Source organism: Gymnodraco acuticeps, unplaced genomic scaffold, assembly GCF_902827175.1.
Source record: "Gymnodraco acuticeps unplaced genomic scaffold, fGymAcu1.1, whole genome shotgun sequence".
In the NCBI taxonomy this organism is placed as follows: domain Eukaryota; kingdom Metazoa; phylum Chordata; class Actinopteri; order Perciformes; family Bathydraconidae; genus Gymnodraco; species Gymnodraco acuticeps.
This window is the reverse complement of record NW_022989876.1, coordinates 289,509-313,043: the sequence shown is the minus strand read 5'-3', so window position 1 is coordinate 313,043 and position 23,535 is coordinate 289,509. Positions and strand designations below refer to the sequence as shown.

The 23,535-nt window shown below is 39.8% G+C and overlaps 1 protein-coding gene across 2 annotated transcripts; it reads right to left on the bottom strand.

The window, feature by feature from the left end:
- Positions 1-1,328: 1,328 nt before the first annotated feature.
- Positions 1,329-23,088, bottom strand: dcaf5 (ddb1 and cul4 associated factor 5). 2 transcript variants are annotated; one of them, XM_034197758.1, is made up of 9 exons: positions 22,674-23,088; positions 21,113-21,256; positions 20,698-20,734; positions 20,423-20,562; positions 17,971-18,100; positions 15,016-15,229; positions 8,692-8,758; positions 7,002-7,129; positions 1,329-3,245 (listed from the first exon to the last, which is right to left on the bottom strand). In XM_034197758.1, the coding sequence occupies exons 1-9, from the start codon at positions 22,882-22,884 to the stop codon at positions 1,944-1,946; spliced, it is 2,373 nt and encodes a 790-aa protein (XP_034053649.1). In that variant the 5' UTR covers positions 22,885-23,088; the 3' UTR covers positions 1,329-1,943. The 2 variants fall into 2 exon arrangements, with proteins under 2 accessions (XP_034053649.1, XP_034053655.1); XM_034197764.1 differs by having other exon boundaries at positions 7,002-7,120.
- Positions 23,089-23,535: the final 447 nt, after the last annotated feature.

Genomic DNA, 23,535 nt, shown 5'->3' with positions numbered 1-23,535 from the left:
CCAAAAAGAGCCGGTACTCAAATTAGTTCATGAGAACCTTTTTACCCCCACGAAAGTCCCTGCTAGAGAGCAGAGAGCTGCTAGAGAGCAGGGACTTTCGAGCGGCTCTCTTGTGAGAAAAGAGCTATATTTCTGATTGGCTGGGCGGATTGCAAACCACGCCCCGTAAAACTCCCAAAAAGTTTTGTGAAGCCGCCATTTTATTATCCTCGCATTAGCATTATTAGCATTAGCATTAGCGCAGAAACGCAGAGAGACTAACTTATGGCAACACAAAATAAAACATGGGAGTGGTGGAGATGAGGAGGTGTCGGCGTTCTGGCGATTTACTCGGAAGGCTTCAGTAGAAGCTCCGGGGACTTCCGGCCGGGGACTTTGGGCGGCAGTATACGCCATGAAGTGGTTTGCGGCCTGCCAGTAAACCCAAAGCAGAAGAAGAAGTGACGTCAGCGGCTTCATTTGCCTAATCCACCCCCAGGGACTTATTCCGGTGTGAACGCGATCTGTACTTAGTTCATGAGAACTAAAGAGTTCTCATGAACTAAGTTCTCATGAACCTTTGTGGGAAAAGTACTGCGGTGTGAATGCGCCTTTTCAGAACAAACAGGAGACCACCACAACGTCTCATTGCTGAAATATGACTTAAAGAAGTCAAGAGACTGCAGATAGTTGAACGATTACAAAAAGGACATTTTTGCTAGTGACGAAGAAGACTCAGTCATTTAAGTTAAAACATTGAGACTAGGGCTGCTCAATTAATCGTATTTTAAATCGCGATTACGATTACGGCTTGCAACGATTACGAAAACAATGTAATCTAAATAAAACGATTATTTTTTTATAATTTCTTTTTGGTTTTTCAGTTGAATTATACTTAAAGTTCAGGGTAATCAGCTGTTAAAAACATATTGTTCAAATTTTTTCTCCAATAAATGGATGTTTTCAAAGTCAATGAATAATTGCATTTAATAATCGCAATTACAATTATTGACCCAAATAATCGATATTATGATTTTTGCCATAATCGAGCAGCCCTAATTGAGACATTCATTTCTTTATTTGATTACTAAGAATAAGAGACCTTTCTTACTGAAATTCTTATTTACATTTCGTTAATTTCAAAAGTCAATGTTCATCTGAAATAAGGGAGGGATGTAATGCGGCGGCGGCGGCGGGGGGTGTGTGTGTCTACAGAAGGTCCAGTTGTGATAGACACGGTTCGCCACTGAACCATGGTAACTGACGGTTTGTAATAACTTCTTTTCAGACCCAAAAAAAGTGAATTATAATTTAAGCATTCAGCAAAAAAGACCCTGAGGAAGAAGCTGCAGATTTGTAGAGAACAAAATGATTCTTTAATTGCATGGGAACAAAAAGAGCATCATCGACGCTCCGGCAGCCGAGAATCACTTAAAATAAAAATCAGATTTACACTCAAGTGTGGAGAAATTAAAACGCTGCAACACTTTAATCCTCCGTAGAAACAGAGGAGCTCTGAAACACTGAAAATAAACACCGTCACTAAAATCCCCTCACCCGTTATCAACAATTTAACTTTTTTTTAAATCTTCCATCTTCTAATGTCATCTCTGGTTCGACCAAAGGACTGATGACAACTGTTTAGAAACAAAAAATAACCACTTTCTTTCATTTGTAGTTCCCTAACGTCAAAATTAGTGCGTTTAAGACGTATAAAAAAGGAATATCCGAGTTATGGAAACCCATCTCTCCAATTGAACATTTAAAACGATTTCTCTCCGAGTCGTTAGCTTTCAAATGTTTCTCCGGTTTGACCAAAGGAATAATTACATTTGTTCAGCAACTAATTAACAAATATTTGCAGTTTCTTTACGTCAACATCGGTGAGTTTGAGACGTATTAAAAGAAATAAAAACCCACTTTCTTTCTAAACAAAGTCTTTTTAACGATTTTTCTTGGAGTCGTTATGTTTTACATCTTTTCTCTGAAGGAGAGCCTCCGTCGTCTGACGCGACACGAGTCCGTTTCAGAGCGCCCCCCCTCGGGGGCCGGGGGTCCTCCTCTGAGTCCGAGGAGGTGAGGAGGCTCTCTCTCAAGACCTCCTTTCTCAGGACCCCCTCTCTCTGGACCTCCTCTCTCTGGACCTCCTCTCTCTGGACCCCCTCTCTCTGGACCTCCTCTCTCTGGACCTCCTCTCTCTGGACCCCCTCTCTCTGGACCCCCTCTCTCTGGACCTCCTCTCTGAGGACCTCCTCTCTCTGGGGGGGAGGAGCTGCAGTCCGGTGGCGCCCTTTAGTCCCACGGCTCAAGGAGTCCAAAGGGAAGGAACTGCTGCCTGCCTCACATCCCCCTTTATCTCCAGTCCGGTGTCCAGCCTCCTCCGGGCTCAGACACACAAAGTCAGACGGACTCAGCTCCTCCTCTTCCTCTCTGGGTTTCTGCACCTCCCCAGATGAAGAGGAGGTGAAATCGTCCACAGATATGCACGGGTAGTTGCAGGAGTCGACGGCGGAGAACAGCGGCGTCGGATCGGGTCGATCTTCGGCTCTGGAGACCACGTTCATGCGTCGGCGGCGCATCACGTTCCTCCTCCTCACCGCGCTGCGACGCTGCTCATCCTCGCTGCTGGAGCTGGAGGAGGAAGAGGAGGAGGAAGAGGAAGCAGCGGCGACGGCGGTGGGGAGCGACGGCGAGGAGGAGGAGGAGGAGGCGGCACTGGAGAGCGCAGAGTTTTCTTGGGGGCTGGGGGAGCGAGGACGCGGCATCGGGTCCAACCAGAACTCAGAGTCCGAATCCTCGTTTACAAGGAACCCCGAAACTTGGCTCTGGTTTCTCCTCCTTCTCCTCCTCCTCCTCGGACGATCCTCCGTAACCAGTGAGGAAGAGGAGGAGTTCTCTGAGTCGCTGTGAGGAGCAGCAGCAGCAGCAGCAGCAGCCGGAGGAGGAAGAGTAAGAGGAAGTGTTGGTGTGGTTCTGGTGGTGGTTCTTCGTCCGCGGGCGTGCAGCTGCATGATGGCCTCCTCACTCAGGTCCGAGTCCGAGTCGGAGCTCCAGCCCTCGATCTCGCGGCGCACCAGCGAGTCGAAGAAGGCCATCATGCGGGGGTCCTCCTGGATCGACTGGCTCACGTAGTCGTGGGAGAGCCCGGAGCCGGAGTTCAGCACCAGGGAGATGTACTCCTCGTGAGTGTACAGGCTGCGGGACTTATCCTCCACCCGGCCCTCCAGATCCCCCAAACTCTCCGGCTGCTGGTACGGACTCCACGCCTGAGGGGGAGGAACAATAATAAAGTCAAGCACATCAAAAGATAGAATGCCAGAATGAAAAACAGAAAACTTGGTATCATTACTGCAGAAAGTTCCCACATGTATCCGATCTCATCTAAAGAGTCCTCTCCTGCTGATGTTCAGGTGTATATCAGTATGTAGTGTCTCTACTTTAAAGAGTCCTCTCCTGCTGATGTTCAGGTGTATATCAGTATGTAGTGTCTCTACTTTAAAGAGTCCTCTCCTGCTGATGTTCAGGTGTATATCAGTATGCAGTGTCTCTACTTTAAAGAGTCCTCTCCTGCTGATGTTCAGGTGTATATCAGTATGCAGTGTCTCTACTTTAAAGAGTCCTCTCCTGCTGATGTTCAGGTGTATATCAGTATGTAGTGTCTCTACTTTAAAGAGTCCTCTCCTGCTGATGTTCAGGTGTATATCAGTATGCAGTGTCTCTACTTTAAAGAGTCCTCTCCTGCTGATGTTCAGGTGTATATCAGCATGTAGTGTCTCTACTTTAAAGAGTCCTCTCCTGCTGATGTTCAGGTGTATATCAGTATGTAGTGTCTCTACTTTAAAGAGTTCTCTCCTGCTGATGTTCAGGTGTATATCAGTATGTAGTGTCTCTACTTTAAAGAGTCCTCTCCTGCTGATGTTCAGGTGTATATCAGTATGTAGTGTCTCTACTTTAAAGAGTTCTCTCCTGCTGATGTTCAGGTGTATATCAGTATGTAGTGTCTCTACTTTAAAGAGTCCTCTCCTGCTGATGATCAGGTGTATATCAGTATGTAGTGTCTCTACTTTAAAGAGTTCTCTCCTGCTGATGTTCAGGTGTATATCAGTATGTAGTGTCTCTACTTTAAAGAGTCCTCTCCTGCTGATGTTCAGGTGTATATCAGTATGTAGTGTCTCTACTTTAAAGAGTTCTCTCCTGCTGATGTTCAGGTGTATATCAGTATGTAGTGTCTCTACTTTAAAGAGTCCTCTCCTGCTGATGATCAGGTGTATATCAGTATGTAGTGTCTCTACTTTAAAGAGTTCTCTCCTGCTGATGTTCAGGTGTATATCAGTATGTAGTGTCTCTACTTTAAAGAGTTCTCTCCTGCTGATGTTCAGGTGTATATCAGTATGTAGTGTCTCTACTTTAAAGAGTCCTCTCCTGCTGATGATCAGGTGTATATCAGTATGTAGTGTCTCTACTTTAAAGAGTCCTCTCCTGCTGATGTTCAGGTGTATATCAGTATGTAGAGTCTCTACTTTAAAGAGTGCTCTCCTGCTGATGATCAGGTGTATATCAGTATGTAGTGTCTCTACTTTAAAGAGTCCTCTCCTGCTGATGTTCAGGTGTATATCAGTATGTAGTGTCTCTACTTTAAAGAGTCCTCTCCTGCTGATGATCAGGTGTATATCAGTATGTAGTGTCTCTACTTTAAAGAGTCCTCTCCTGCTGATGTTCAGGTGTATATCAGTATGTAGTGTCTCTACTTTAAAGAGTCCTCTCCTGCTGATGATCAGGTGTATATCAGCATGTAGTGTCTCTACTTTAAAGAGTCCTCTCCTGCTGATGTTCAGGTGTATATCAGCATGTAGTGTCTCTACTTTAAAGAGTGCTCTCCTGCTGATGTTCAGGTGTATATCAGCATGTAGTGTCTCTACTTTAAAGAGTCCTCTCCTGCTGATGTTCAGGTGTATATCAGTATGTGGTGTCTCTACTTTAAAGAGTCCTCTCCTGCTAATGTTCAGGTGTATATCAGTATGTAGTGTCTCTACTTTAAAGAGTCCTCTCCTGCTGATGTTCAGGTGTATATCAGTATGTAGTGTCTCTACTTTAAAGAGTCCTCTCCTGCTGATGTTCAGGTGTATATCAGTATGTAGTGTCTCTACTTTAAAGAGTTCTCTCCTGCTGATGTTCAGGTGTATATCAGTATGTAGTGTCTCTACTTTAAAGAGTCCTCTCCTGCTGATGATCAGGTGTATATCAGTATGTAGTGTCTCTACTTTAAAGAGTCCTCTCCTGCTGATGTTCAGGTGTATATCAGTATGTAGTGTCTCTACTTTAAAGAGTCCTCTCCTGCTGATGTTCAGGTGTATATCAGTATGTAGTATCTCTACTTTAAAGAGTCCTCTCCTGCTGAAGTTCAGGTGTATATCAGTATGTAGTGTCTCTCCTTTAAAGAGTCCTCTCCTGCTGATGTTCAGGTGTATATCAGTATGTAGTGTCTCTACTTTAAAGAGTCCTCTCCTGCTGAAGTTCAGGTGTATATCAGTATGTAGTGTCTCTCCTTTAAAGAGTCCTCTCCTGCTGATGTTCAGGTGTATATCAGTATGTAGTGTCTCTCCTTTAAAGAGTCCTCTCCTGCTGATGTTCAGGTGTATATCAGTATGTAGTGTCTCTCCTTTAAAGAGTCCTCTCCTGCTGATGTTCAGGTGTATATCAGTATGTAGTGTCTCTCCTTTAAAGAGTCCTCTCCTGCTTTAATGTTCAAAAAGTTCTTTATTTTTCTCATACTGCCTTCATAGTCTCACTTATTGTAAGCCTCTTTGGATAAAAGCGTCAGCTGAATGTCATGTGAGGATCCTTACACCGTTTGTGAAGACCAGTGTCTGAGGAAATCTGATTACCTTCACCTGATTTCAATGGGAGAAGATCATTCAAATTAAGAGAGCATTTTAGACATAGGGCTACATGATATTTGATCAAAACATTCGATTCATTGTTCTACCTTGTACCCAATAACGCTGAATAAATAAAGTATTCTAATGAAAGGGAATGATCGATTTACATCATTATGGTCACTTTAATTAAAAACATTATGGAGAGATTTTCTTGCAGGATCAGAATCGATCAAAGACGTGTTATTAAGTGGGATATGATTTGACATATAAGCAGCACCATATAATTTAAATGGTATTTTGACACGTTAAGTTAAATACAATGTAACTGAAGACCAGAGGAGCTTTTTTATTTCTCACTCTCATTTTCAGTCTGAGATCATGAAAAGAGTGGGAGTGTTTTTCTGATAACAAAACAACATGTGTTCAGTTTCTATCAGCAGAGCACAACATATCTGAGTGATGAAACTGAAGTGAGTCGGCCAAAACAAAACCAGAGGAGAGAAACCGAGCCAACATCGTGACGCAGCAACTCAAAGATTATTACAGATTAAAAAAACAACAGCTGATATTCCAGAAGTGTAAAAAACCTCAGTGTAGTGAGGAGGGTTTTTGTCAATGAATTTAACAGATCCAAATAAATGCTTAATTTAATTTTAATTACAAGAAGAAAAAACTGATGATGCAATAGGGATGTATTATTATGTCCCAAATAATAATCTAAATTATTTGTATTTATATAAAACATAATAAAAATCTATTTTTTTCCTAATTAATATTATTACCTTGTCGGTTAACATTGCACTTGGCTAGTGCTCCAACACATTGTACGTGATAGGCTAAGGGGCGGGACATCTCTAAGCGGTTGACCAATCACAACAGAGAAATTAAAGACATATATTTAAACTATTAAAAGAAGAACAAAAATATATTTATATATCTTCACAATATACACTATTCCAATGCTATGAATTTAGTAGCTTTTAAAAAAATATTCTACTCTTTTTTTAGTTATTTTGCCATTTTCAAAATAAAACATTCCAATGCTATGAATCCAGTAGGAATTCAGTATCCCATATATAGCGGCTCTTCAAAATAAAATACCTTTGTCTCTTTATTAAACACACAGCGCTGATGTTGACTCACCTTGATGACTTTCTCCACGCCAGAGGAGCAGATCATGTAGGTGTGAGGGTTGAAGCGCACCTGGTTCACGATGGACCGATGGCCCTTCAGGATCATGAACGCACCGTTTACCACCCGGCCTGCGCCCCCTTAAAGAAGGAAAACAATGAGTTTATGTCGGGGAAAATACAAGTTACTTTCCTATGTTATCTAACAACCATGGTACTGTGTATGACCTTGCAGCTGCCTCCTCTTTAGATAGGAGGAGGCAGGGCATCATTCACTTTGTTTATCTACAGATGGGAAGACACCTATCTCTTGTCTTCCCATCCTTTGAGGGGCAAAGAACAACATCATCGTAAATGGAAATACCTGCACGAACCTGCCGACACCCAACCGATTTACGACTATGAGTGGGACTGAACTTAGACTATATAAGCTTGATGTGCTTTCCTGTTCCTTTGAGCAGCATACCTCATGTGTGTGAGTTGAACCATATGTCACATGTGTCAAACTCAAGGCCCGGAGGCCAAATCAGGCCCTTGGTGGTTTTAATTTCAGCCCGCAGGATAATTTCTAATTACTATTAGATCTGGCCCGCCGGTATATTGCACGCACACCTTCACTCCATCCTGAGGGTCTCCTCAGCTCAGAGCCTGAGCCCAAACATTGATGACCTTGCACCCAAGATGAGATGCCAAGTATCTGAGCTAGCATCACAGAGCAACACACTGAGTTTAATGGATGTTTCGTTCTATAATAGTTTTGTTGAAGCTGTTGTTGTCCTGTGGAAAAAAGTACTCATAAGAAATGACTCTGGAAAAGCTGCAGATAGAGCCATAAGAAATGAATGCAGCTGATTATTTAATATTTAATGTTGTTTTTATAGGCAATCATTTAAGCTTTGTTAGTTCCAGGTTTAATATGTGCAATAAGTTCATTTCAATAAGTTCTGCAATAAACATTGAACCTCGACTAGTACCCATTTTTTTATTTTGGCCCACTGTGTATTTGAGTTTGACACCCCTGCTCTATGTGATTTAACCCTGCTCCTTCTTGCAAGAATAAATTAGTACCCGATTATTGATTCTCAAACCGGTGTCGAGTGATATTTTTCTAACAGTTTATTTTAATACAAAACACAGAAGAATAAGAAGTCATTAAAACCAACAGAGACGGTAAAGTAATCCCCAGTAGAACCAACAGTCTGTTCACATATTTTCAGAGTGAGTAATCTGTGGAAAAATGAAGTCCATAAATGTGTAAAGGTGGAGCTACATTCCTGGACGCATTTTTGGGATTTTCTTCCCAGAGTTATTACATTTGACTTCACAGCGAGTTATTTTTTACTTTTTCAAGGGCGATCAGGATTTGTTTCACCACTATATTTATTCTTTAATATTACATCCTAAACATTTAAAAAACCTTTTGATTATTTCCTGTAAGTGTCCAACTAACGATAGCTGTGTGATGTGATCTAAAATAAGGTAAAAATAAACCACTATGTTTATTCTTTAATTATATCCTAAATAATGTAAAAATATAGCTTATTTTTCCTTAAAAATGTAATAAAATTCCCCACTTAAAAAAATAAAAAATCTTATCTGAAAGAAAAAATATATGTATTTGATAAATTGTTCATTCCTGAAAGCTTCCAACTAACATTGGGTGTGTAATGTGATCTGGAATGAGTTAAAACAACATTGCTCACAGGCTTCTGGGTCCTTTGGGATTTTCCACATGTAGAGGTTGAAGTCGTCGGAACCAGACAAGATGTACTGAGGAGGAAACAGAGGCATGTTCAGACACACACAGACACTAAGGCAGGGGTGTCAAACTCATTTCATCAGCATTATGGTTGCACTCAAAGGGCCGGTTGTAACTTTAAGACTATATAAAAATACATATACAAATATTTAATATATGTAAAATAATGAATTATATTACATTATTGCCTCTGCATTGGATTATTATCGGGGACATTTTAAAAATAAAATAAGTGAAATTTGGGGGGGGGGGGAAGTGACATTTTGAAACAAACGTAACTTTTTTTGAAAAAAAAGTAACATTTTCTAATTCTGAGAAAAAGGCTAATTCTAAGAAAAAAGGCATATTTTGAAAAAAATGACAATCTGAGAAAGAAAAGCATATTTTGAAGAAAAAAAACTCAAATTCTGAGACAAAAAGGCAAATTTCAGATGCATTGTGGGACATGTAGTTTATGGGCAACGTGCAAACGTGTAAAGTAGCATGTAACCGTATAATAAACATATATTCTTTGTAAGCTCTTATGGGGCCACATAAAATGAAGTCGCGGGCCGGATTTGGCTCCCGAGCCTTGAGTTTGACACCCCTGCTCTAAGGGAAACACTTGTTACTCTCATATTGTGGATGTGACCCGATGATCACTTCCTGTTTCTGCTCCTTAATTACTCTGTGTATACTCTGTCGCTGCAGGTATGTTACAGGCATGTTCTTATAAACACGTATGTAACATGAAGAGGAACAGACTGAGAGAAATATCTGATAGCAGCAGCAGGTTTAGATCCTGATTATGAGATAATGGGCCCCTGGGAACATGAAAAAGGCCCCACTTCTGTATTGTTGTTCAACCTGTTTCTGTGTCTCTTGTAGATGTTTAGTTATCATTTTGTGGGTCTTTGGGATGATTTTGTGATTTTCTTTATACAGGGTATATGCAGCAATACTGAAGTCAAATGTAAGACCTTTTAAGGCCTTTTTTAAGGCAAGGCAAGTTTATTTATATAGCACTTTTCAACACAAGGCAATTCAAAGTGCTTTACAAAAAATGAAAGACATTAAGAAAAGGGCATTTAAAATCAGTCATTAAAAAGAAAAGCTAATAAAATAAACATTAAAAGAAAAAGTACATGGATAAAAGTTTCAGTGCAGTCTAAGATATGAATAGTTCAATTAAAAGCAGCGGCAAAAAGAAAAGTCTTCAGCCTGGATTTAAAAGTAGTCAGAGTTGCAGCGGACCTGCAGGTTTCTGGGAGTTTGTTCCAGATATTTGGAGCATAATAACTGAACGCTGCTTCTCCATGTTTAGTTCTGACTCTGGGGACAGAAAGCTGACCAGTCCCTGAAGACCTGGATGGTTCATAATTTAGCAGGAGGTCAGAAATGTATTTTGGGCCTAAACCATTCAGTGCTTTATAAACCAGCAGCAGTATTTAGAAATCTATTCTTTGACACACTTTCTTTTAAGACCCTTTCCATACATTTTAAGACCTCATGGCCACTTGGAGTTGTAACCGGTTACCTTGGCGACACACTTCACCTCACATTGACTATATACAGTATTGATTGTCCTTCCTCCTTATCTTCCAACCATTTGGACGCAGACTTGCATTTCCCCATAACGATGTTGCTTAGCAACCGGCGTAAACGGACCTTCGCGCTATCAAGCAGTGAGCGTGCGATGTCCTGTTCAGATGACGTCAAATCCAACGGGATGCCATCAATAAACTACAGAATCACACTACACACCTACGCCATGATTACATTCAGGCAGACTGTAGAACACAACCTCTTTGGACCATTTATATACTTATTGAAAACAAGCTACAAAATGTAATACCTTGGGAAATGCCGTTTAATATTTTTTAATAGCCTTCATTTTCACTAACTTGATTGATCAACTGTTAATACTTTAAGACCCCGCGGACACCCTGTTTAGCTGTTTTATGTCACTTTGTAGTTCCTTTTTGACTTTGTAGTTGTTATGTAGTAATTTTATGTCTGTTTTGAGTTATTTCACATCTGATTTTATTCCTTTTCCGTCTCTTTAGGGAAATTCTGTGACTTTTTGTGGTCATGTGTGTCTCTGTTTAGTCATTGTGAGTAAAGGGTCTCTTTATAGTAATTTTGTAATACTTTTTAAAACTGTGTTCCTTTTTTTGTTGAAAAATAGTAACCATCTGGCATGACAATAAATCACATTAATGTTGGCGCCTGTAGCTTTAGGGCTGAACGGTGAACACCTGCAGACTCAGGCAGGAATGTGACACCAGCTCTTCCTCCTCCTCCTCTTCATCACCTCTGTGTGCTGCCACCCTGCTCTCTGATTTCACATCAACCTGAGAAAATCCTCCAGACTTCGGGACTCCATGAGGACGTTTCTGAAAATGCTGTGAGAGCAAACAAGCCGTTTCCTAAAGGACAACTTCAGCCAGAAAGCGGTCCTTTGTATCAGTTTGGTTTTCTGTAATGACTCCACAGAGAACTAATAATAAAGGATTCATCTCTTTACAAATTCTCATAGAAGGCTTCTCAATTCTCTAATTCCCCTCCTCGACTCCTATCCTCGTGTCTTAGTCCCGCCCACAGGAGATGTGAGCGGAGGAGACGAACCGAGGAGAGGAGTGGAAGCAGCAGGCGTTTAGAGAAATGAGAACTTGTGCAATATAATCCAAGTCTCATCCATTTCTATTATTTGTTAGGCTCTCTTTTTGTAGTGGTTGTGGATCTTTTCGTCTATTTTTTAAGTTGTTTTGTGTCTGTAATCATTAAGTGGTCGTTGTGTGACTTCTTGTAGGCCTTTTGCCTCTTTTCGTAGTTATTTGGTTTCGTAGTTATATCTTCTTTTAGTTAGTTTGTGACATTTTGTAGTCAATTTGCCTATTTTTTTTGTATTTCTTTACTTTTACGAGTCATTTTGCGATTAAAAAATGTTTTTATTTTTATTTTTTTAAATAAATTGTATGTCTTTTAGTTGTCATCTGTTGACTTTGATTGTTCTAAGGAACCTTAAAGCTTTTATTTCCGAAAAAGTTTGGGATTTCCTTTATACATTTGTGTATACACGTCAGTGATCAAAGGTCTTTCTCTACACTAAAACAATCCATATCCAGTTTTCCCAGTTGCAGCAGCTGATCCTCTAACATTAAAATTCCTCCGTCACTCTTGAAGCGCAGGATTGTTTTTTTAAATCTTAACGACACCAGAGAATAATGCTAACATAACAAACATGTCTGCAGGGTGAGCTCATGTCTGAGGAGGAGGAGGAGGAGGAAGAAATACAGCAGGAACTCATTATTCTATTTTTATCTCCACTGCTCCCACATGTTCCTCACATTTTAAAGAAACAGATAAAACAAAGTCTGCACGGTTTGTTTTCATGAACCAGGAGCTCGATCACTCCCCTGAGAGCGATACATTATATATTTACATGGAAGGTATTGATTTCATAGAAGTGCATCCACTTGAACGGGATGATTTCAGACATACTTTACTCTATAACTCTGCACATATTAACCTGTAGTTCATTGCATTTACATTTAAATAAGTTAAAATGCAACTACTTTGCACAGTTGTATAAAGTCTAAAGCAGGGGTGCCCACACTTTGTTGGCTGGTGAGCTACTTTTGAAATGACCAGCTCACCGAGGTCTACCAACCAAAAATAAAATCCCAAATTGCAAGGGTTGCTGAATAACACATTTTATTTATACATGGGATAACTACAATAGGGCTGCAACAAACGCCTAATTTGATAATCGATTAATCTATCGATTAATGAAACGATTAATCGACTATTCGGACTATTACTGTACGCCTTGCACAATTTCTCAAACGCTCTTATTTAGCCATCAACTTTTAGATTTAGCTTGAGGTTGTTTTAGGCATGTGGAAACTAACAATGAAGACAATAAAGATGAATACTTGATTCAAAAATACATATATTATTAAATTAACTTAACAAATTGTGAACAAAACTAACATTGCTTTTTATTTAAATTAAATAAATAATATTTCACATCAAAAGAAAAAACAATGTTTTAACAAATCGTATTAAATAATGAGGACAGAACTGTAAACAGAATAGCTGAAACTTTAACAAAATAAATAACTCAGTTTCCTATAATCATTAACCCATGCTTGTATAATGTAGTTAACTCCGTGTGTTGCTTCTAGCATACATAACACCTGACGTGGAAACGTTACTCGTGGATGGGGCTGCAGAGCTGCTAGAAAGACAGTCGAACCCGGTGCATTCCTCCGTCTGAATGTGGAGCACTTTTGATAAATGTTTAGACACATTACTCGTGTTACCGCCCTTACATGCTAAACTCTCTTGGCAAGGAGCATTGTCCGCCTCAAGACGGGTAACATTTAACCACACCTTGGAGCGCTTCTCTCCGCCATCTCCACCATGTGTTGCTGCATGTAGCAGCTGCGTGTGTGTAAACTGCCCCCTCGCACACAGACGGGGGAGAGAGATCTCGTCTGGATTGGAAAGATAAAAAATACACCGACCATAGACGAGTTGGCGACACAAAGACTGCGAGATAATGTTTGTGTAGCAATAATACACCTTTCTCTTTCTCAACTCGCTACTCGGAGGGAAGTCGCTGTCACATGCCTTGTGAACACTCCGATAATGCCTCTCCACGTTACCTTTCTTTGGCAGAGCGACGCTTGCTTTACAAATAAGGCAAATAACCTTTGAATGTGACATCACAAACAAATATTCTTCCTCCCATTCTGGGTGGAAGTGGTATGTCTTTAGCTTCTTGCTCGGTCCCGCACTCATTTTGTTGTTTGTCTTTAACTTAAAGGTGGGGTAGGTAAGTTTCAGAAACCGTCTCGAGTGCACTAAAATTTGAAAGTACACAACCGAAAAGAATCCGCCCCTTCCTTCAGACTTCCTTACAGAGCACCTCCTCCAACACACATGAACGCGCACATGACGTCAGCAGACTGGTGAAAGTGGCCGCCTGTTGCTGGCGAGTCATTGAAGTACTGCTGCAATGAGGGCACGCCCAATGACGGCACGCCCAATGAGGGCACGCCCAATGAGGGCACGCCCAATGAGGGCACGCCCAATGAGGGCACGCCCAATGAGGGCACGAGATACATTTGTGCGTGCACGAGATGGAAGGCTGACAGACAGGGCGGCAATCCAATCCGTTTAGCCGGCCCGGCTAAACGGATTGGTTGTACTTTTTACAGCGCCACGGCTTCCACAGAAGACGTTTTTTATGTATTTTTTGTCAAAGCACTTAAGATATTCATTGCTATCGGGATGTTAAGAGCATTCCATGGAATATAACAAAAAGTGTATCTCGAGCCGGTTTCTCAAACTTACCTACCCCACCTTTAATTTGAGTTTTCCCGGCACTTGACTGATTTTGTATCGCTTTGCATTCTGGGTTAACAGACTGGAAAGCGATAGGTCGCTTTTTCTGTCAATCAAGTAAACTCCTGAATTAAGTGGCAGGGAGGAGGGATCAAAACCGGTTTTGTCTATTTTAACGGAGCTGGATTTTTTTTATTTTATGAATGACTCGCGATCTACCAGCATTGCCCCCGCGGTCGACGTACTGGGCACCTCTGGTCTAAAGTATACTATGTTTATATTTGAGATGCAGTAGTTTGGTCTGTTAAACATATTGTGTATTCTTTAGATACATGTCTAGCTACTCTTAGTATGTTAATATTTACTTGTTATTTTAATCTTGTATTTTATAACTATTGCTTTTTTAAAACATATTTATGATATATTACATATTATTATTAATAATATATATTTTTTCATTTATTTTCTTTCTATTATTACATACATTTTTTTGTATTTAAAATGTCCAATTATAATGCTTTAAATTATTATTATTACTATAAATACATAATAAATTATAATACATTTTCCTTCAAATTCTTTCTTCTTATAATTTCATACAACCATGTATTTGATTTCACTTCATGAAAATGGCAATACTTATGTTGTTTTATAATTGTTATGCTATGACGTTTGTATTTGTTTTTGTTTGCTTGGTACAGCCCTTTGAGGCATTTCTCCTTGCCTTAATAATGATATTTGTATTTTATTGTATTTACTATTTTTATCTGTTTTATTGTGTTGCACTGTTGGAGGAGCCTGTGACCTCAGATTTTCATTGTCATAACTACACTGTAGCCGTGTACACATGACAATAAAAGCCTTGAAACTTGAAAAGTATCTGCTGCTTGTTGTATCGATGATATCTGTAATATGTGGAGGATCTGTGGCCCACCTGGTCGCGGTCCCCAGCGAAGCAGCAGCTCTTCATGGTGCAGGAGTTGAAGTATCCCTGGTTGTCGAACTGGAAGCTGGGCAGGCGTGAGTGCAGCTCGTAGAGGACGGGCGGCAGGCGGCGCCTCAGAGCGAGGAGCTGAGTGCCCGAGCTGTTGAAGCGGACGCTCATCGCGCTCTGCAGAGACATGCTGCCGCCGTAACGCAGCAACGAGCTGAGGGAGAGGAGGAGACATCAGAGGAAGAGATTAGGAAGTGAAAGAATGTAAAAGTGATCTTCTACCTGTAAACATGGTCTCTCTGCAGAGTCAGAGCTCACGGTTACAAATCTGCTCAAAGATTGTTGGTCCACCCTGTCAGAGACTTTCTGACTCATGCCATAAAAACCTCGTGACGTGAGGCTGTCCAACAACATCCTCTGGGACCCAAAGCATGCTCTGAACAGAGAATATGAACTGCTACCATCTAATGGGAGATCAATAAAGTCAGACTGAAGCATCCTTTGTGCTCCAGTCAATCCTCACAGTGAACACAGAGCTGATCCCAGATCAGATGCACGCTGAAGGCTCTTTGAGCAGGTTTCCTCTCAGTGATCCTGCTGTTATGTTCAATGTTTGTTGTTTGTTTTTCATGTACTGTGTTTGTTGATGTTACACATGGAGCAGCTGTGATGCAAGTCACATTTCAGACTTGATCTGACCATTAAAGTATTATCGTATCGTATGACAGCAGAAGTGACTCACAGTTTAGTTGGACGTGTTATTTATGCATTAGTAACAGAAACCTAACCAAACCTGAGGGCATGTAAACACACTCTTTATCCACAGTTTTCACACTCATGCTTTACTGTAAACATTTACTCTCAGTAGCTGCTGGTTAGTTTAACAGTAAGACAACAGCGCCACCAGCTGGACAAACAAGCATCACAGGAGCAGAGGAGGGTTCAAGATTCAAGGGTTTTATTATCATATGCACAGTAGCTACAGTGTAGTTACGGCAATGAAAAGCTTAGGTCCCGAGCTCCTCCAACAGTGCAACATATTATATATAGCAGTGGTTCTCAACTGGTCAGGCCTCGGGACCCACTTTTTACTTGGTCAATAAATCGCGACCCAACATTTTGAAGCACTCAAATCTATTCAACAAAAAAACGTGCTGTAATATATACGCTTTTCAGCATACAATATTAATACAAGTTAAGTACAGTGCATATATCCCTTCACAGAACCAAAGTATGCTTTTAAAAAAGGTTTAATGAGATGATGGAATCAAAGCTGAACTATATAAAAAGGCACGCATGCTGAAAACCCAACCCCAGCAGGGGGTCTGGGGGGATTCTCCCCCAGGAGATTTTTAGAAATACTAACAAACTATGCATTCTGGTACTCTGAGAAGAAAATAAATACATCTATTACTACCCGACATGTTAATAATATGTTATGCCATTGTTTGTTTTTCACTTAGTTCTGACAGCTTGCTGCTCCTCTCAGAGAGAAGAGCAAAGAGGAGAGAGTCTGTGACTTACTTTAAATTGTGGGTAAGGGTAGATAGCCCCCATTGTTCTGTGACCTGTCAGTCATCAGACCGGGGGTCATATTTCATTATGTGTTCATTGTTATCTGAAGTTGTACTCATGGATGTATAAAGAATAGTTCTACCGCAGAGTTATTCTCCGTGGGGACTTCCGGGAACACTCTTGATTCTGATTGGCCAGAAGACTCGAAAAAACATCAGCAAAGATATTTTATTGAGAAGATGATCACTACGTGACAGAAGTTTTCAAAACCGTTGATGGTCTCCGGTACTTCCAGTCCAACGCCGACGGCTTGTACAGCGTTAGAAAATCGGGCCTTCAAAATAAAAGTTTGACTTTCCCCCCTCGAAACGGGTCCGCGACCCACTTTTGGGTCGCGACCCACCAGTTGAGAACCACTGATATATAGGACAGAAGACAAACATTTAAAATAAAATAGTGCAAATGTAACAGAGTACGATACATTTGAATAAAATAGTGCAGGTTATGTTGCTAGACCAGTATAAATAAAGCACCAGTAAATTGCACACAGATTAATTAAAAAGTCAAAAATGCAATACAAAATATGGATAATAAAAACGAAGATGACTTGAAGAGATAACATTAAAATAACATTTAAAAGAAATAAATATTTATCTTAATTCACAGACAAATATAATATATATATATATATATATATATATATATATATATATATATATATATATACTTGCGCAGACTGAAAACTCATCTCTTTCGACTCCACTTCGAGCGATAGAACTATTAACAAAGCACTTATATACTAATAAAGGACTGGCTTATCTAAAGCCAGTTGAGTAGCACTTGAAATGTTTTTGCTCTATGAAGCCTGATGTACTTATATGATTCTGTTTTCTTCAAGTTTGTATTTTGTTGGTCGAACGCACTTATTGTAAGTCGCTTTGGATAAAAGCGTCAGCTAAATGTAATGTAATATATAAAGATTTAATCAAATTATTTAAAGTATTTTTCTACTTTCTAACTAGATGCTTTTACTTTTTTTTTCTAATAATAATATATGTTTTTATTACCTCCACTGTGCTTTAGTTGCATGCCATAACATTTTCATTTCATTTCAAACGTATGTATTTGTATAGCTTAATGTCACACGTGTCTCAGGGGACTGCTTGTATTATTCCTCAGTGACTCAAGTCAGATCTCTTCTCCCCAGAGGAAATAGAAATTAAAAGTGTTACCTGTATTTTGGTTGTATTTGTTAATTTGCAAATGTAATTATATTCTTGGTCTGTACTTTAAACTGATTTCTAGTAACTGCACACTTTTTATTTATTTAGCATTATGTGAAATGTTGGGTGTGTAATATGATCATGTAAAAAAAAAAAAAATCAATAAATACATGTCTAAAAAAGAAATACATACAAAAGAAAATAAAAAAAGCGTTACCTGCGAGGTTTTCGGATGTCCCATAATCCCACGCCCTCCTTGGAGTTGGCGGTGGCGATGAGCCTCGGCTCCACCGGGTTAAACATCACGCTGTGGAACGCTGAGGGGTAGCTGGCCAGGCAGAACGGCTCTAAAGGAACAGATCACAGTTTATTTTACAAGATAATCAACATTTCTAACCTTTGCCTTCTACAAGCCAGGCGCTCAATTGCTTTGTGTTGGAAAAATGTTGGTTGCCCCTCCCTGGGCCACTGTTTAAACCACATGTGTCAAACTCAAGGCCCGGGGGCCAAATCAGGCCCTTGGTGGATTTAATTTCGGCCCGCAGGATAATCTCTAATGACTATTAGATCTGGCCCTCCGGTATATTGCCCGCACACCTTCACTCCATCCTGAGGGTCTCTCAGCTCAAAGCCTGAGCCCAAACATTGATGACCCCAAGATGAGATGCCAAGTATCTGAGCTAGCATCACAGAGCAGCACACTGAGTTCAATGGATGCTTCCTTCTGCACTTTCTCTCACGACAACAGGGCATGTTTGGTTTTCTCTTTGAGGGGAATAGTTTTGTTGAAGCTGTTGTTGGCCTGTGGGAAAATGTACTCATAAGAAATGACTCTGGAAAAGCTGCAGATAGAGCCATAAGAAATGAATGCAACTGATTATTTAATGTTGTTTTTATAGGCAATAATTGAAGCTTTGTTAGTTCCAGGTTTAATATGTGCAATAAGTTCATTTCAATAAGTTCTGCAATAAACATTGAACCAGTCCGGCCCTCCACTAGTAACGATTTTTTAATTTTGGCCCACTGTGTATTTGAATTTGACACCCCTGAGTTAAACAATTTAACTTCGAGTCTGGCTCTTGAGAAACTCACATATAAAGGAAGAAAGCTTCTGGATTTTACACCATTTGGAATTTATAAAGAATGGGGACATTGCAGAAGCTATGGAAGGTTAAAGTGAAAAGACGAAACTACTGAGGAAATGTTGAATGAATCTATTTGGAGAGTTGCAAGATGTACTCTGCTCTGTTTGTGGACGTGCTTTCATTGTATTTTGGGTGAATTTGTTAATTTGCAAATGTAATTATATTCTTGGTCTGTACTTTAAACTGATTTCTAGAAACTGCACACTTTTTATTTTATTTTTTAGCATCATTTTGTAATCTGCCATATGTCTAATGTTCGGTTCGGTTGTGTAATGTGATACATCAACATTATAAAAGTTAGTGAACTAGCAGCCAGTAAAAACATAACTCAATAATAAAAGTATGTTTTACAACAGTGTTGATTTAATACGATTATTTTTTTTAATAACATTTAATTTCAATTTATTGAGTTTTTCTCAATGTATTTATTTATTCAGATATATATTTATTTCTTTTATTTCACATAATTTACTTTTAAATCACACTGTGCTGCAACATAAATAAAAAGCCTGCTGCTGAATGTATTATTAGTTCATCACGGTCACAGGGAAGCTTTCGAAATAGAAAGACGTCATGCAAGATGATCCGCTGCATTTTTATCAACAAGTCTCACTGAGTCACAGCAGGAGGTCCTACACAAGCTTTCAATACTTATAGGTTTCTGTGCATGTCAATTGTCGACAAAGGCTAAAATCCCAAAGTGACATCACTGTGTAACAGTTATTGGCTAGCGTTCCAAAACATTGTACATGATAGACTAAGGGGCGGGACATCTCTAAGCAGGTTGACCAATCACAACAGAGCCGGCCAGCTAACCAATCAGAGCAGACTGGGCTCTGGTTGATGGACAAAACTAGTGCTTTTATTCTACATGCAGGCAGCCCTAAGCATCACCAGGTATAACGACAGAAAGATATTATTATTGACAAACAATTAACTTTACAGGAACACGCCTCCTGCTGCACCAAATGTGGCTAAAAAACGTCTCTATTTAGAATTGTTAGAAAAATATCACTGGTCACTGGCTTGTGCTTCAATATCAGGATCCATTTATTTATGATCCTCTCCAGAATGAAAGTAGTCATCACATACAGAGCATCAACTAATTCCTGAAGAGTGTCCTTCACATTACCTTCAGAAAAAAAACAACATTTTGAGAAAAAAAGTCAGTATTTTGTATGATTACCTACAAGAACCGGTATTCCTCCATCTTGTGACGGTGTAACTCCCTCTCTTGGATATCAGCTATTGGCTATCCAAGAGAGGGAGTTACACCGTCACAAGATGGAGGAATACCGGTTCTTCTAAGTAATCATACATCCTGTCATGTTCACAGCTACAGTTGGGATACCTTTGTTATCATGTGTACTCTGATATTGGAGTACATTCAGTATTTTCCCAACAAGACTAATGTGCTTTCTCTTTTTTATTCTAGATGAATGCAGCCCTAAGCATCACGATATAAAGATATTATTATTGTAAAAAACAACAACAAGCTTTACAGTAAACAAACTGTGCATGTACCTGTACTTGGCGGCTCGCGGGTGTCCCAGATGAGGACGCGTCCGTCGTCAGAAGAACTGGCGAACACGTTGTCGTTCACCGGGCTGACGGACAGACTGTACACAGCGTCGATGTGCAGGAACACGTTAATGGTTTCCATTCTGTCGGAACAAAAATCACACACAAAAACATGTTGTTAGTGCAAAGCCAACAAAGCTATTTATGCTACAGTCTGGGAATATACAGGGGGTGTTTTGATGCAACAGTTATTATTATGTTGGTGTTATTTGACCCACCTTTCCACATCGTGAAGAATCACCTGTTCATCATTTCCTGCAAAACAACAGACAGAGGATCACAATGTGAAGGATGCTTGTGCACCAAGCTTGTGTGTCATTTGATAAAATATTAACATCAAAATTGTAATCAAATAGTTGCAGCTGTAGCTTTTGTCCAGTACAATTTGCATAAACATTCTCATATAATACATGTAATTTAGTCCTTGATTATGAATTCTAAGGTAATTGACTTTGCTGCATAAAAAATTGCATCCTCAAGCGCTTCAACGTTTTTTTTATCTAACCATATCCACCTTTTACCGACTTGTCCTACAGTTACAAGCCACAGAAATACCTACACAGGTCAAAGGAAATAAACTCTGTTGTTGATGTGAAGGAGCAGACAGCAGATGCAGTGTTTATTTATGCTTACCTCCGGAGAAGACCTTCCTGTTGGTGCTGTCAAAGGCGAGGCAGAAGATGTTGGACAGATGTTCTCCCTTCAGCTTCACTGGTTTGGAGCGAGCGTGGAGAGCTTCCTCCATGTTCCACAGCAGAACCCGACGGTCGTCTCCTCCTGAAGACAACAACAAGAACAACAAGAACTTAGACAAATGCAAAGCACAGTTAGAGTTGGAACTAAAGACTGACTTCTCAGATTGGTTCATTTCAATCACTTCTTATAGACCTGAAGGGGTTGAACTCTATGGAAAGATTTAGAGCTATTATGGGTTAAAACCTTATTTAAGTAAAAGTACAGTATTGGCATCAAATTGTACCTATAGGCAAATGTAGTCGTTCTGCACAACGGCTAATTTCAGATAAAAAAATATGTTATATTGTTAAATAATAATGATTGATGCTTGAGTGCATCCACCCCTTTATTTTTGTATGAGAATATAATACAAAAATAATAATTGTTATATAAATCCTATACAAAATTCTCTAAAGACACAATATGTTTTGAAATCCTCCCAAGACAACAATTGTACAAACAATGTAATAAGAAAGAAAGAAAAAAAGGAAAAGCTTAACTAAGATATTATCAAAATGTGCTCTAAATAAATGTAAACACAATTAATTAGAAATAATAAATAAAAATGACATGCCTCATGTTGTTATACTAGGCCAGAAGATGATTATTTTATCCTCTCTGGACGTAAATATCTTTGTAGTTTCAGGAGGCAGACATTATTAAACCCTTATTAACGTCCCTTCCTCCGGCAGCAGTGTGAGTTTCTGGGCCGAAATATGTGACTCAGGTCGGGGGGACTGCTGCCCTCAGAGCCGCTGCTGGGTGTTTGACGTTAGCCAGCTAGCATATAAAGCTAAGCTAAATTAGGATAGCTTGAGTGGTTTCAGCTGACTGCCAGGCTCATAATAATAATAATATAATTTTGTACACTTTATTTGTATAGCACCTTTGATGCAAATAAAGTTAGCATCAAAGTGCTTTATAGAGCAAGAGAAGATACATAAAATACACAATGAGACAAAATAGTTAGAGTATTAAAACAGTGATGCCAATATGTGTCTGTAATATATGTATTTATATGTATGTATCTCAGTGAGATCGTATATTGTAGACTATTCAATTTAATCAATATTTTCTTTATATTGTGTAATATGATGATATATGTGAATTTGTTTACACTTGCTGCTAATGTTCATTTTTATTTTACAGAATACCTTTATCTTATTCTATCTTTTAAATATGTCTAACTCGTATAAAGCTTGACAACACTGCTGCTGTGACAAAGATAATGTCCCAGTTTGGGATAAATAAAGTATCTATCTATCTAACCCTAACCCTAACAAACAGAAAGAGTCACAAAACCATTAAAAAGGCTAGTTATTGTTAGCATGTTAGCACGAAACGCTAAGCTAAATTAGCATAGCTTGAGTGTTTTCACCCATTGGTTTCAGTTGACTGCCAGGCTAGTTAGCGTTAGCATGCTAACACACTAAACTCATGAAGAAGGATGATTTCTCACCAGAAACCAGCCATTCTCCTCCGTTGTTGGAGAACTCAATGGCGTTGACGCATCCGAAGTGACCGAGCATGTCCTTCTTGAAGAGGCTGGAGCAACCGGCCATCCTCCGCCTCTGGAACTCGTCCTTCAGTAGCGGCTGTCCGGTGAGCTCTCTGCGGGACAGAAAGCCCACCGAGGACCGCATCCCGCAGCCCTGCAGCTCCTTCATCATGGGGGAGAAACACTGTCTGTTAGACCGGCTGCTGCTGCTGCTGCACCCTGCGGGACATGTAGGCTTGTTGTGGGGCTGGATGTCTGTGTTGGGGCTACATTCTGCTGGAAGAGTCTTGTAGAGCACCTCTCTCTGTGTGTTTCTCAGTCCCAGCAGCAGCTTCCTGCTCCGGGGGAGGATCCCTCTCTCTCCCCCTGCTGTCACTCAGCACCACCGGGCAGACCTTTAACTCATATGCATCTTATTTATGTTTCTGATCAAACATCTTTGTATTGCGCTTGACAATGCATAAGTAATGTTTGTCATTTAGAAGTGGAAAGCAAAATATATGCATTGCATACAAATGAGACAATTGTCTGTAGGCCTACTGATTGTATGTACAAAGATATTGTTTAGGTTCCAGTAAATAAATGGTTGTATTATTGTTAGAGCTAGGCAAAAGGGGAAGACATATTTATGTTTGAATAAAGTCCAAATGTCAAAATAAGGTTGAAAGTATAATGATATCTGATGAGAATAACGTTGAAATGCCACTATGAGAATAAGGTGAAAATGTTAAGTATGAATGAGACATATCAACAAAGAAAGTTAACAACGTTTTAAGAGTTTATGATACATTTAATTTTTTATGATTTAAGAAAGTTGAAATGG